This window comes from Juglans regia, chromosome 12 (assembly GCF_001411555.2).
Source record: "Juglans regia cultivar Chandler chromosome 12, Walnut 2.0, whole genome shotgun sequence".
NCBI classification, from domain to species: domain Eukaryota; kingdom Viridiplantae; phylum Streptophyta; class Magnoliopsida; order Fagales; family Juglandaceae; genus Juglans; species Juglans regia.
This window is the reverse complement of record NC_049912.1, coordinates 3,848,301-3,862,787: the sequence shown is the minus strand read 5'-3', so window position 1 is coordinate 3,862,787 and position 14,487 is coordinate 3,848,301. Positions and strand designations below refer to the sequence as shown.

General features: G+C 38.2%; 1 protein-coding gene across 1 annotated transcript; it reads right to left on the bottom strand.

Moving 5' to 3' along the window:
• Positions 1 to 353: 353 nt before the first annotated feature.
• Positions 354 to 8,257, bottom strand: LOC108983336 (COP9 signalosome complex subunit 1-like). Its single transcript, XM_018954926.2, has 6 exons — positions 7,677 to 8,257; positions 6,679 to 6,999; positions 2,048 to 2,164; positions 1,855 to 1,940; positions 1,464 to 1,698; positions 354 to 901 (listed from the first exon to the last, which is right to left on the bottom strand). The coding sequence occupies exons 1-6, from the start codon at positions 8,082 to 8,084 to the stop codon at positions 725 to 727; spliced, it is 1,344 nt and encodes a 447-aa protein (XP_018810471.1). The 5' UTR covers positions 8,085 to 8,257; the 3' UTR covers positions 354 to 724.
• Between the last annotated feature and the right edge of the window lie 6,230 nt (positions 8,258 to 14,487).

Sequence of the window (14,487 nt, the reverse complement as noted above, 5' to 3'; positions counted from 1 at the left end):
AAACAGTAAAGGAGAAGAAGGATCTTCTCGCAGTGGCGATTAGGGTTTTGAGAGGGGAGGAGAAGGAAAACTCAATCGGCTAGCCTATAAAGAAACCCGCCATTTTTGTTAAAAAAAAGAGCAAATCTTTCATGGTTTATCATCAATATAATACTTGTCAATCTAACACACGCACAGAACATGAACATCCAATACTCGCTTGATAATAATCTTATTCTTAACTTTTTCTTGATCCATTTGTCTAATAAGATTGTATCCTACCGCGCAAAATTCAATGTTGATGGGTTAGTATTTTAACACTATTAAAAATAATTTCTAAACATAAAAACAAATTTTGGTAGATACAAGAAATAATACCAGAAAGTAGGCTTTTGGATCCTCTAATGGTTTCAGGTTTAGTTTGCACGTTGAATCAGGATTATCACATTTACAGCAGGAAACATCCCAATCAAAAGCAGAGAAAAAGAAACCAAGCTAAAATGGAGAATTGACAGCAACCAATGAGATAAATCTGGCCATATACAGAACAGTAATCATTTATATTTGGTAATTGTTGCATAGAATTTTGTATCCTTGAATGCTGAATATGCATGCAACCGCCCCCATCTCGTTTTGAGTCTTTGGAAACCCACTTCGCCATTCTAAAGGACCAAGCACAATTGCATATCAATACCAAAAGGAGAAAAAGCTTGGTCCTGCCCACTGTCCCTGCTGAAATTGATATTCAAAGTTTCCTTGATGCCCTAAGATTGTATTCGTGCTTAATAAGATTTGCTCTCAGCAGCATTGACCGAACATCCCGATCAAATTCACTGCCTGTCTGTAAAACTCGCTGGAAAGTTGCATTTCTTTGATCTGCATGACGTGCATACAGAATTTTGTTGTGCGAGTCAATTCGAGCCTGCAGAACAACCATATGTTTGATTAGTAAAGCATTAAATACCTTATATTTAGAAGGGTTGTGTTTTGAATTGGTTTCTGATATGTTTGATAACTAGAGGATTAAAAAGATTGATATTTATTAGGGTTGAATCTAAATCGGTTTCACTACATCCGGACTGGACTCTCTAAATAGTGGCTATGTTTGGAACACACACTCACCTCAATCCGACTCAAACTAATTATTGATGGGACCCACTACTTTTTTAACTTCCCATAAAGAAGTTAAACCCATCTTAACCTACTTCATACATTTAAACACATATTTCAACCTATTTACATTCAAACATATCTCAATGGGACCCACAAAATACTACTACTCACAGATCAACTTAGATCATCTTAGCATCCAAACGCTTATACTTGGTCAGCTGACATTGGTTTTATATAAATTACATGTATATATTGTCCTTATTGTGAGAACAGGTAAGCTGGGTCACCACAGATACAAATTTCAATTTTCAGACCTTTGCCGTTAGTTACAACCAACAACTAGAATTCCTGCACAACACTGCAAACCAAACCTGTATTTGGTTGTCTGTAATCAATGCTTCAAGTTCTTTCTCTAGCCCTGCAATGCTTGTTTTGAAGGCATTAGCCATCATTCGCAAATCAACTGAGACAAATGGGTGCGTATACTGAATGAGAGCTTTGTTACGGATTTGATCATACAATGACTCAACATGGTCATGCAAATGGATGTCAAGCAACAGATTTGCTTTGAGATTTCCAAGGTAATCCAGGCACGATGCATAATGGCTGCAATAACAAGGGAAATGATTCTGTTAAATGAGGCCCCTGAAAAAAATACACAAGTAATGGGGACGGGCCAAGATAGGTTGGGCTGATAATTATCTACTCTTTGTTCTAATATTTTCTACATTTTCTCTAATATGGCTAAAAGTATTAAGATACCTCGAGTAGAAATCACTGATAAGCTCCCTTACTTCAGGTACTAACTCTAAGAAATTCCGGAAGTTATCATTGTCTATGACTTTGTGCTGCGAGATGAAAGCTTTTATCAGAAGCAGCTCTCAAGCTTTCATTATGATGTTGGTGAGAAACAGAGAAAAACAAATGAAGGAAAAAGAAGAAACTGAATAAATACCTTCAACTCTGTCCTGTCAAAACTTGCAAGTGCACAAAGTCCGCCATATGTTGCAACATCTTGTGGTGCAATGACTTCGTTGTAGTGACTTCCCAATTCAGGACCTGCTTCCAAGAACTGTAAACATACGATGATATAAATGTCCCAGTGATGAAAAATACTAGAAGAAGTTTCATTGCTAGTATCCTTTACAAAGATAATATGTGACCTCAATCATTTTGAACACATTTTACAAGTTATAAAAAACAAAGTGATAGAAAGTGCAAAGGAACAAACCATTTCATAAAAAATGATAGAGCAATTGAATTCAAACTATAGAATGAATGAAAATTTCCTCTTACTTTTTTATTTCATCCATTTTTCCCATTCGCACGAATAGAATCCAGAACTACCCCAATCCACTTTGCATTTTTTTAACCATATGAGCCAAAACAGGGCCATTTAGAGAAGGAATGAACGCCCATCATCTAGAGCAACAAGTTAATTGAAAATTCTGACTTAGACTAGGTAACCATAAAATAGAAGTAGTCTACTCTATCATCCAGTTTTCTCACCTATTGAACAAGGAGAAAGAAAACACGGGAAAAATATCAACAAAAGCCAATTTCATGCACTAAATTTTTTATAGGGTGTAGAACATTCATACAGGCAGGAAAACTATAAGTTTTTTGTTTGATAAGTTACGTAGGAAAACTATAAGTGGTGCTTGATTTTAATATAGAGTATGGATGATATAAAGCCCAAATCATTTTCCCCCATCTTCTGTTCTCAAAGGCTTCATATATGGATTGTCCCCCATCTTTTATAGGATATTTCTCTTCACCAACCCCCCTTACCTTTTTTTTGATAATTAATAAGAGATTTTATTATCAAGAATAGGCACAACCCAAGCAAACAAGAAGTATACAAAGAAAATACCTACTACACTCTAGAAGCAGGAAAAAGGCTAATACAGATTCAGTACATTATCATCATTCCTTACAAAAATCCTAGCCCACAAACACAAAGTAGAAAAAAAAAATTCCGAAGTTCTCCCCAAGAACACTATGTCTTCAAAACATCTCTCATTCCTTTCCAACCAAAGACACCACATTAAACACAAAGGAATCATATTCCATCTGGCAGCTACACATTTCGTTCCCTCAAAACCTCTCCAACATGCAAGAAGATCCACAACTTCCTTTGGCATCACCCAACATATACCTGTCCGACTCAAAACCTCATTCCATAAAGACTTTGCCACCTCACAATGAAGAAAGAGATGACTTATAGATTCACCATCCTTCTTGCACATGGCACACCAATTAGCAACACACATACCACGTTTTCTAAGGTTATTCGTGGTAAAAACTTTCCCTAGAGCAACCACCCAATTAAAAAATGCCACCTTAGTAGGAACCTTGGCTCTCCAAATGGTTTTCCAAGGGAAAGCACAACCAGAATGACAAGTCATCACCTTAGAAAAAGAAATAACTGAAAACCTGAAATTTCCAGCATGGTCCCACAGTAAACTGTCCTCTATTCTCTGCATCACTTTTGAATTATAAAATCTTCCCAAAAAATCAGAAACATCATTCACTTCCCAGTCATTTACCTCTCTAATAAAATCAACATTCCAGAGAATATTATTATCAGTATTTTGGAAAAAATCTGCCACAGCAGCATTTTAATCCCTTGCAATCCTAAAAAGAGAGGGAAAATCAGATTTGAGAGCTGATTCCCCACACCAAATATCATGCCAAAACAGAATCTTCTTCCCTTCCCCACCTTAAATTTAGTATGTTTCAAAAACTCCCCCAACCTTTCCTAATGAACTTCCATAAGCTCACCCCATACGCTCCTCTAACTTCACTAGAACACCAATCCCCCCACCCACTCCCATATTTAACAGCAACAACATTTTTCCATAAAACATCCTTCTACATGATATCTCCAAAGCCATTTCCCAAGAAGTGCTTTGTTAAACATCCTCAAATTTCTCACCCCCAATCCTCCACAAGAAATTGGTTGACAAACCTTGTTCCAACTAACCAAATGAAACTTTTTCTCCTCTCCTATATCTCATTAGAAGTTGCGATAACTTTTCTCAATTCTTTTTGCAACCCCTACTGGCAAAGGGAAAAATGAAAGAAAATACGTGGGAAGATTAGACAGCGTACTCTTTATCAAAGTAATTCATCCCCATTTAGACAAGTATAGCTTTTTCCATGCAGCCAACCTTATCTTGATCTTCTCAATCACCCCATCCCATATCGAAACAGATTTATGAGAGGGATGCAACAGAAGACCAAGATACTTCAGCGGCAACAAAGAAATCTTACACTCCAAAATATTAGCCAAATCTGAAATATTGGCTACTGCACCCATTGGAACAATTTCAGACTTGTTAAGATTAATCCTTAGGCCCGAGACAACTTCAAAACATAACAACAATGCTCTCAAAGATCGAAGATATTCTAGATTAGGCTCACAGAAAATTAAAGTGTCATCGGCAAAACAAAGATGAGATAACTTAATGCTATTCCAAAATCCTCCTTTCCCACCTCAAAACCCGACAAGAACCTTTCTTCTACCGGCATACATTCACCAAAATAGAAAATCTCACCGTCAAAATGCAATGCTTGATCCACATACACCATTTCTCTCCAAAACCATATCTCCCAAGTACAAGAGGAAATCCCAACAAACATGGTCATATGGTCATATGCCTTTTCCATGTCCAATTTGATCAAAATTCCAGATTCATTTAGTTTGATTATGCTATCCACAAATTCATTAGCAACTAAGACTGAATCAAGAATTTGTCTCCCCCTTACAAAAGCACTTTGAGATTTCGAAATAATTTTTCCCAACACCAAACTCATACGATTAGCTAACACCGTAGAAATGATCTTATATACCCCATTCACCAAACTAATAAGCCGAAAATCCAGCATCTCCACAGCCCCTACCTTTTTGGGAATAAGAGCTTTAAATGTAGTATTGAAGCTTTTCTCAAATTTCATAAATGTATAAAATTCAAGAAAAACCTTCATAATATCATCCCACACTATTTCCCAACAAGCTTGAAAGAAAGCCATTGAGAAACCATCCGGTCCCGGAGCCTTATCCCTTGCCATTCCTCTAACCACATCAAGAACTTCATCCTCTTCAAAAGCTCTCTCTAACCAATCTGCACTAATCTTGTCAATGGAGTAAAAAAACAATCCATCAAACTTTGGTCTCCACGAGTATTCTTCCCTAAACAGCTTCTCATAAAAATTTACAATATGATCTTTAATGACCTCTTGATCTAAAAGGATGTTATCACCATCATGCAGTCTCAAATCGCATTATTTCTTCGATGACAATTCCCCATGCGATGAAAAATTTTCGAACACTTGTCACCTTCCTTTAGCCAAAGGACCCGAGATTTGTGCCTCCATAAGATTTCCTCCATTAAAGTAATCTTTTCTAATTCATCCACCACCGTTTTTTTCCTCTTCAAATCCTCACCGGATATGTCCCCCCCATCAGCTCCCTTTCCTCCAAACTCTGCAATTGTTGCATCAAAAGTTTCCTCTTATTTTCCGTATTCCCAAACTCCTCCACATTCCACTTCTTCAAATATTGTTTTAAAGCTTTAAGGTTACTAGCCATCAAAAAGCTCGGGGTACCAGAAAAAGAGTACGAAGACCACCATGACCTCACCCTATCCACAAAACCTTCATTCTCCAACCACATATTCGCAAATTTAAAGTACCTATGCCCTCTCATAATGCCTCCACATTCCAACATTATAGGATAATGGTCAGAACATATTCTCGGTAACCTTTTATGGCTCAAATCAGGAAAAAGTACTTCCCAAGAAGCCGAAACCAGAAATCTGTCCAGCCTAGACCATGCTCTTCCATTGGACCACGTAAAATCCTCACCAACCATCAGTAAATTGATGAAATCCAGCTCAAAAATCAGATCTGAAAAAGTATTCATGACCCGAGAGAAATAATTATCCCCCACTCGCTCACTAAAATACCTTGTAATGTTGAAATCCCCACCAAAGCACCAAGGAACATCCCAACAGCAGTTAACCCCTGCCATTTCCTCCTAACATTATACACATTAGGACCGTAAACCCCCCCAAAAGCCCATTCAAATCCATCATCCACACTCTTGAATCGACAGGCCAACATAAATTCTCCCACATGATAATATATCATCTACACAACCCTCCTATCCCACATAACAATAATAACACCCAAAGCCCCTTTCGAAACTAAATCAACCCATCCCACAATATGACAACTCCATAAACTGTTAATGATTGATTGATTAACCATTAACCAAACACCCTTACCTCAGATCAACACGATATTTCTCAAGTACAGATTGTGAAAGCGATTGTCATCATCATCAAATCTGCTAAGTCTGAAGTTCAGACTGCTTTTTTCAAAAATTTTAACAGCGAGTTCCAAAAAATCAATTAAAGCATGATAGCATCAACAATTATAATTGAAGTTTCAAGCCAAGGGTTATGGATAAAAATACAGAAAGGTTATCAATATCAGCAAGCTCTTTATTAAAGCTCAAAGCTTCAAGAAAAATAAGTACCATCGAAAGTCAATAGCAAAACAATAAATGAGCGAACAAACCTTACGAGCAGCAAGCTTGTATTTTTTAGCCTCTAAGTGAGCCAATCCTGCAGCACAACGTAGTTTTGAGGCTGTGATTGGGTCAAGGGCCTCTGATGATTGTTCAGCTTTACTCACATAGCTTGTCACGTGAGTGAATTGACCCATCTCAATGCTGACCAGAATTGCACTCATACACATATGGATGATATGTTTTGATGTAGTGCAATAATCACGAGTCCGTACATAACTTTTAAAAGCATCCCCAAGAGCACCGTGAGCATAATAAAAATCTCCAAAATCATTGTATCCCATTCTTATACTTTCTTTGATCAAATTTGTCTGCACAGAAAGTAAATGGAGGAATGAATATCAGGAAAAGGAATACAATGGAACAATAGAAGAAATGATCGGAAAACAGATCTTACATGATGATGTTTGAAAATAACAGGAAGACTAGTCCATGGGTATCAACATCTCATATAGAGAGAATGTAAACGTTAGCAACGAAGGGTTACCTAAAACTACCATGAAGAGACATTAATATCCACAGATTTTGCAACATGAAATACTCCATCTGGACCCCATTGTCCAATGTGCATCTAACGATATTTACTTAATATTTATAAATAATTGATTCGTTTGGAATCAAAACTTAACTATGGGTAATTTGGGTGTCTGCAACATCTACTTTGGGGTGAAATCTGGATTAGTTCATAGAGGCACTGCCTCTCTTTCCTTTTATCATCTAGACGTCTGCAATGTCAAGATCCAAAATCAATCTAAGCTAAATTAGACAACTTGTTTCTATAATCCTTGAGCTTTTTCCAGAAAACAATAAAAATTCCCTATATACAAAGAATACTAATTTTTACCAACACTAATTCAAACTCAGCAGCATAAAACGACCTGCTTGAACTGTCAATCTCCAATTATAGCACATCCAAACAAAAACAAGTACACGCATGAACAAAAATAAGTATGTACAGAAAGATACACACAAAGAAACAGAATTATACCCTATACGCATTGAGCTCGTTCTCGAGTTTCTCCTTCTTCTGTTCGGCCCTGCGGTCAACCATATCACACCAAACGGAATCCATCACATAGTCGAGCCCGATCTTGCCGTCAATCTTCTGCACCACTTCTCTAAAGATTTGGGTATTCTCGCCCTTCTTGATCTCGTCGTAGGCCATTCGGAGGGCCTCCAGCCGCATTCCCGGGTTGCCCTCGCAGTGGTCCGCGATGAAGAGGAGGCGCATGATCTTGGTGCGCCCCTGGTAGAGGCTTGCGTAGGCTTCCACGTCGAGCTGCTCGCCGCTACTTATAATTGGCCTTTTGCTACGGCTCGGCTCGTCGACGCCGATGTCGCCGTTGGAGTGGATCTCGTCGATCAGTGGGCGAGACGGTGATTCCTCGGGTTCCATGTCGGGGTGTGGAGACCAGAATCGAGTAATTAGGGTTAGGGTTTTCTGGAAATGGGGAGGAATTGCTGAGATTTTAGCAGAGCTCCCTCTCTCTCTCTGTAGTCTGTTCTACTCGTACGAGTTACTCGGAGAGCGACACAACGTTCTTTAAAGTCATGGCAAAGATCCTTGCTACAGAGAAATGCTTTTGGGTCCGGATTTTATGATATGAATTTATTCAATTTATTCATTTAATATTTTTGAGAGATATTTTATTAGATATTTTTTTACAAAATAAATTTTTAATTTCATTTATAAAATTTGGAATCTCTTGCCAGATTTATTTTTATGAAAAATACGTGACACTCCTAACCTACGGGAAGGGGGTGTTACAATTTGATATCAGAGACAGGTTGATTCTGTAGACTTTTTGAAAAAAAAAAAACTTTTTATAAATTTTCTGAAGAAAAGTTAAGCCACTTAGGATGCTCCTAGCCTGCTCGTGAGTAATCAAGGTTTGTTTTTATGGTTGAATACTTTATAGTTTTTACTAGTTAGAACCATCATTGTAGTTATTTCATTGTCATTTGTTTTTTTTTTACATTCTTATCAAACACTAGATAATTGTTACTATGACATCTTGACGTAGATCATGGCCCCCGACACTAGAAATCACCCAAATCGAGAGGGATCTTCTGGATCTAATCAGAATGATAACCCGAACCCTCTTGTCGCAGCTGCTACCCAATTCTTTCAATCAATGGTTAGCTGCCAATTTATTGCACCTAGAGCTCCATAGGCCGGTTGTACCTTGGAGCAATTTTCCCGCCAGCATCCGCTACTTTCGATGGCAGATTGAATTCCTTAGATGCAGAAAGCTGGATTGAACGTATAGACAGATTTTCAAACGCTCTACTGCATAGATGATCAGAAGGTGAAATATGCCACTTACCACTTGACTGACATGGCAAACAAGTGGTGGAAGTCGACTCGGGCTTTGGTTCAATTGGAATTAGGGGAAGCAGTCCCCATTTCTTGGGAACATTTCAAGAGAATCTTTCTAGATCACTTCTTCCCACGGACCCTTCGGGAGTCGAGAGCTCACCAATTTATGGACCTCACTCAAGGAACAATGACGGTAGCATAGTATGCTACGAAATTCATGGAGCTTTCCCGTTTCGCCAGTTACTTAATTCTAGATGAGGAAAAGAAGGCTGAAAAATTTGAGCGCAGACTGGATCGCAGGATTCGAGAACGTGTCCGTACTCTCAGGATTCGGAGTTTCTAGGAGCTAGTCACCCGAGCTACCATTGCTGAAGAAGACCTCCAAGAAAACATTGAGTACAACCAAAGGAAGCGCCAGCAACAACAACAACTCCAAACAGCGTCGCATAAGGACAAGAGGCCTCACTTTGAGAATCGTCAAGTGTAACCACCAGCAGGGCAAACTTACCCCACGTGTGCAAAATGTGGGAAACGACATTAGGGAAAGTGTATGTATGGCCAAAACGTGTGTTTCAAGTGTGGGAAGCCAAACCATCTAGCTCGGGACTGCCCAATTAAGAAACCTGGGGAGCCAGGTAGGAGCGGAGGACAGAAAATGCAAGCTACGACAAGAGTCTATACTCTCAGCCCTGTTGATGCTGAAGCATCAACTGATGTAGTCACAGGTATCTTTCATTATCCTAATCTTAGATGTGTCTTTTGGTACAATGAATAATTCATATGATCTTGATAGCTCTAAGTTGTTATGACATTCATATAGGCACATTATCGTTATTTTTACGTCATGCCTCCATTTTATTCGACTCTGGTGCTACTCATTCTTTCATTTCAAATCATTATGTGCCTTTGACTGTGAAGATACCTAAACCACTAGAACCTAGTATGTCTGTTGCTACACCCTCGGGGGATCATATTATTTGTGATTCTATGCTAATTGGATGTCCGATAGAGATTCAAGGGAGAATTCTACCTGTGGACTTAATCATATTTAATATGTTTGGATTTGACGTGATTCTGGGAATGGATTGGTTATCCCGGAACCATGCCTGTGTGGATTGCTTTAATAAGAGAGTAGTATTTAAATCCACAGATGGGGAGGAGTTTAGTTTTCAGTCCGTATGAGAAAGTTCCCCTCTTCGTGTAATCTCAGCTTTGCAGGCCACCCGACTTTTGAGACAAGGGTGCATGGGATTCCTAGCGAGTTTGATCTTACCACCAGAAGATGAACTCAAGATTGAAGACATAAAAGTAGTTAGAGATTTTAAAGATGTGTTTCCTGAAGATCTTCCAGGATTACCCTAGGATAGAGAAGCTGAGTTCGCAATTGATCTCACTCCAGGAACGGCGCCTATATCTAAAGCACCCTACCGCATGGCTCCAGTTGAGTTGAGGGAACTCAAGGATCAATTACAAGAGTTACTAGAAAAAGGTTTCATACGCCCCAGTGTTTCTCCATGGGGTGCTCCAATACTTTTCGTGAAGAAGAAGGATGAGTCTATGCATTTATATATTGACTATAGGGAGTTAAATAAAGTAACTATTAAGAACAGATACCCTCTACCCTGGATAGACAACTTATTTGATCAACTTTAGGGAGCCCAAGTCTTTTCTAAGATAGATTTGCGATCTGGATACCACCAGTTGAAAGTTAAGGAGACATATGTGCAGAAGACGGCCTTTCGAACACGATATGGACACCATGAATTCCTTGTTATGCCGTTTGGTCTAACTAATGCCCCCACAGTTTTCATGGATCTTATGAATAGGGTATTCAAGGATTATTTGGACTAGTTTGTGATAGTTTTTATCGACGATATTCTCATTTATTCTTGGAGTAGCACAGAGCATGAGGAGCATTTGAGAATTTCCCTTCAGACACTAAGAGAAAAGAAGATGTATGCAAAATTAAAGAAATGCGAGTTTTGGTTGCACAAGATTTCCTTTTTGGGACACGTGGTATCAGCAAAAGGAATTTCAGTGGACCTAGCAAAGGTTGAGGCAGTGGTAAAATGGGCCAAGCCTAGTAATGTCAATGAGGTACGAAGTTTCTTAGGCCTCGCTGGTTACTATAGAAGATTTATAGAAGGCTTTTCAAGTATTTTAGCTCCGATGAAAAAGTTGATAAGAAAGGATGAGAAGTTCATATGGACAGATGAGTGTGAAGACAGCTTCCAAGAATTGAAGAAAAGATTAGTGACGACACCAGTTCTTACGGTTCCTTCTGGAGATGGAGGATTTGTTATATACAGTGATGCTTCACTATAGGGTTTAGGTTGTGTTTTAATGCAGAATGGGAAGGTTATTTCATACACTTCCCGACAACTAAAGAGTTATGAGCAGAATTACCCAACCCATGATTTGGAACTTGCAACAGTGGTTTTTGCCTTGAAGATATGGAGACATTATCTTTATGATGAAAATTGCGAGATTTATACCGATCATAAGAGTCTGAAATATTTCTTCACACAGAAAGAACTGAATATGAGACAACGGAGATGGTTGGAACTTCTGAAGGACTATGACTACAATATTAACTACCATACTGGTAAAGCAAACGTCGTGGCAAATGCACTTAGTCGAAAGTCATCCTCTAGCACTCTGGCTACGATGTTTACTCCTCAGAAGCATTTACTACTGGACATGGAGCGAGCTGACATTGAGGTAATCCAGGACACTCAAGCTAAGATGAATAGTTTGACCCTAGGTTCAACATTGATTGATCAAATTAAGGTCGCTCAAGCAAGTGATACAGAATTGATTCAGATTAAAGAAGAAATAGCAGAGGGTAAGAGACCTAATTTTCTACAGTATGACTTTTCTAGGCATATGGGGCCAGCTAGTTAAAAATCTGCAGCAAGATGAACTTGAGGAAGCTACTATGATTGCACGACTTATCTGGACTAGAAGGAATGAACTCATACATGGGAAATGTTTAGTCATCCAAACTCAATCTTCAATAGAGCCAGAGAGGAATTGCAGACTTTTAAGAGCACAAAAGGAACTCAATTACCAAATTCAGACAGTAGCTCTACTAGTATTACTTCATGGTAAAGACCTCCTGAAGGAAGTAACAAACTTAATTGGGATGCAACTATAGATGATGGAGAGGGAAGAATTGGTATTGGTGCTATCTTAAGAGACTGTAAAGGCCTGGTTATTGGGACACTTGGAGCTAGAAGAAGTTTAAAAGCTAACTCCTTTACTGCTGAAGCCTATGCCATGATATTAGCTTCTATATTCTATAGAGAAATGGGTGTTACTAAATTTTCTCTTGATAGAGATGCTCTGTAGGTGGTGAACAATCTGAAGAAGCCAAAATCAGACCAGAGTCAAGGAGGTTTGTTGATTAAAGATGCAAGCTATGTGCTGAATTCCTTTACAGATTGGAATGTTCTCCATACCAAGAGAGAAGCTAACATGGCAGCTCGAAAACTAGGTAAATATGCTCTTAATCTTATTGAAGACTTGTATGACTTAGAAGAGATCCGTAGCTATATTCGTTCAATTGTATTCAGTGAGACACGTTTTAAGCCTTTTTTATGAGCAATAAAGTATCTCTTTATAAAAAAAGAAGCATTTATTGTAATAATATATATATATATATATATATGTTGTATCTATCTCTCCTTACCGTAAAATATATGATTAAAAAGTTGTAAGATCTAGAGTGTAATTTTTCTAAAGATCTAGTGGAGCAAACATTCACATGCCAAAGAGATATTTTTGGGTGGAATTTTTTTTTTTGGTTGTTGTTGTTGTTGAGAATCAAATGATACTTCATTCATTATGAAGAAACAAAATGTAACACAATGCATGAATACACACACACTTAATAAATACATTAAGCCCGTAGGCAACTTTCAACTTCTACTTCCAAGCTAGGTTGAATAAAATATGGAGGATGAAATTGAAGAGTATTCTCCACCACCCTTGCATGCCTGGCCAGTTTATGTGCCATCTCATTTCCCTGTCATCCAACATGTAAAACATCAAAACATTGGAAATAAGATAACAATAACTGAATCTCCCTAATAATAGGGCTGAAACTACACTCTTGAACATTGAATAGCTTCAATTACAATAAGTGAGTATCCTTCCAAGATCATTGACTAAAAATTGCTCCATTAAAGTTTAACTTCAGTTGCCCACTTGGTGGAGGTTTCCAACACAACAAAGTTTGAAACTACACCACTTTCATGCACTGCCGAGCCAACAAAAAACAGTCAACATAGGAAAAGCAACTTTTCACAACATCACAAGCTGTAGCTTCTGATTTCTGAAAAACCTTTAAATTCCTAAATTTCCAAGTTTCCCAAGAAACAACAGCAAAACAGGAAATAGCACTTGGATCATTAAGATCCATAATTGCCCCAACCAAATTGTCAAACCGAGAGTAAGTTTGGAAGAGATGTAAATGTTTTTCAAAATATTCCCCCCACACACTTGAACTGCTACGACATTTGCAAATTATATGATAAACATCTTCAAAAGATACATGGCATAAATTACACATAACAAAGTCTATTATTCGACAATAATGCAACTAACTTTTTGTGGGTAAGCCATTATTACATGATTTTCACAAATTTTTTTTAACTTTATTAGGAAGATTCAGATGCCAAATATTCTTCCAAAAAACAGTATTCAAGCCTCCATGAGAACTGCTTTTAGCAATAGTAGCACTCCTCAATTGAAGCACTAAATGATAGGCTGACCTCACACTGAACTGGCCATTTCGCGTATATCCCCACACCATTTTATCAACAGTCCAATGAGGGAATAATGGAATTTTAAAAATATCCATAGCTTCAAAAGGAAGAAATACCTTATGTTTCAGATCTGTTTTCCATCTACCCGACAATGAAGAGTCCATTAAATCACTAACACATGCATCAGCGTCTATGCCATTACAAGCAGTGATAATTCTCGTATTTGGATAGCTCGACAACCAATTATCCCTCCAAATCTTCACATGTTTGCCACTTACAATGCACCACAGATGGCTAGCCTGAATAACAGATCTAGACTAAAAAATACTACGCCACACATAAGAAGGACTAGAGCTAATAGCAAACGATAAAAAATCATTGTGTGGAAAGTATTTTGCCTTGAAAACCAGGTAAAACATAGAGCTATTATGAGTTTGCAAATGCCATCCTTGTTTTGCTAAAAGAGCCAAATTAAATGCTTCCAAGTCTCGAAAACCCATCCCACTAGAAAATTTGGAACTACATAAGCGTTTCCAGCTCATCCAATGAATCCTCCTCTTTTGCTCTCTTTGTCCCCACCAAAAACGAGCAATCAGTCCCTTCAAATCACTACACAAGCATTTTGTAGCAGCTCATTACATATGTGGGGATGGCTTAAACCACTGCTTTGATCAAGATTTCACGACCAGCCTATGACAGAAGCTTTTCTT

Excerpts from the sequence above, each read along its gene's own strand:
- LOC108983336 (XM_018954926.2), bottom strand. The coding sequence starts at position 8,084 with ATGGAACCCGAGGAATCACCGTCTCGCCCACTGATCGACGAGATCCAC. Across the intron at positions 1,699-1,854 it reads ATCAGTGATTTCTACTCGAG|CCATTATGCATCGTGCCTGG; the intron begins GTATCTTAATAC and ends TTGTTATTGCAG. Across the intron at positions 902-1,463 it reads TTACAGACAACCAAATACAG|GCTCGAATTGACTCGCACAA; the intron begins GTTTGGTTTGCA and ends GTTGTTCTGCAG.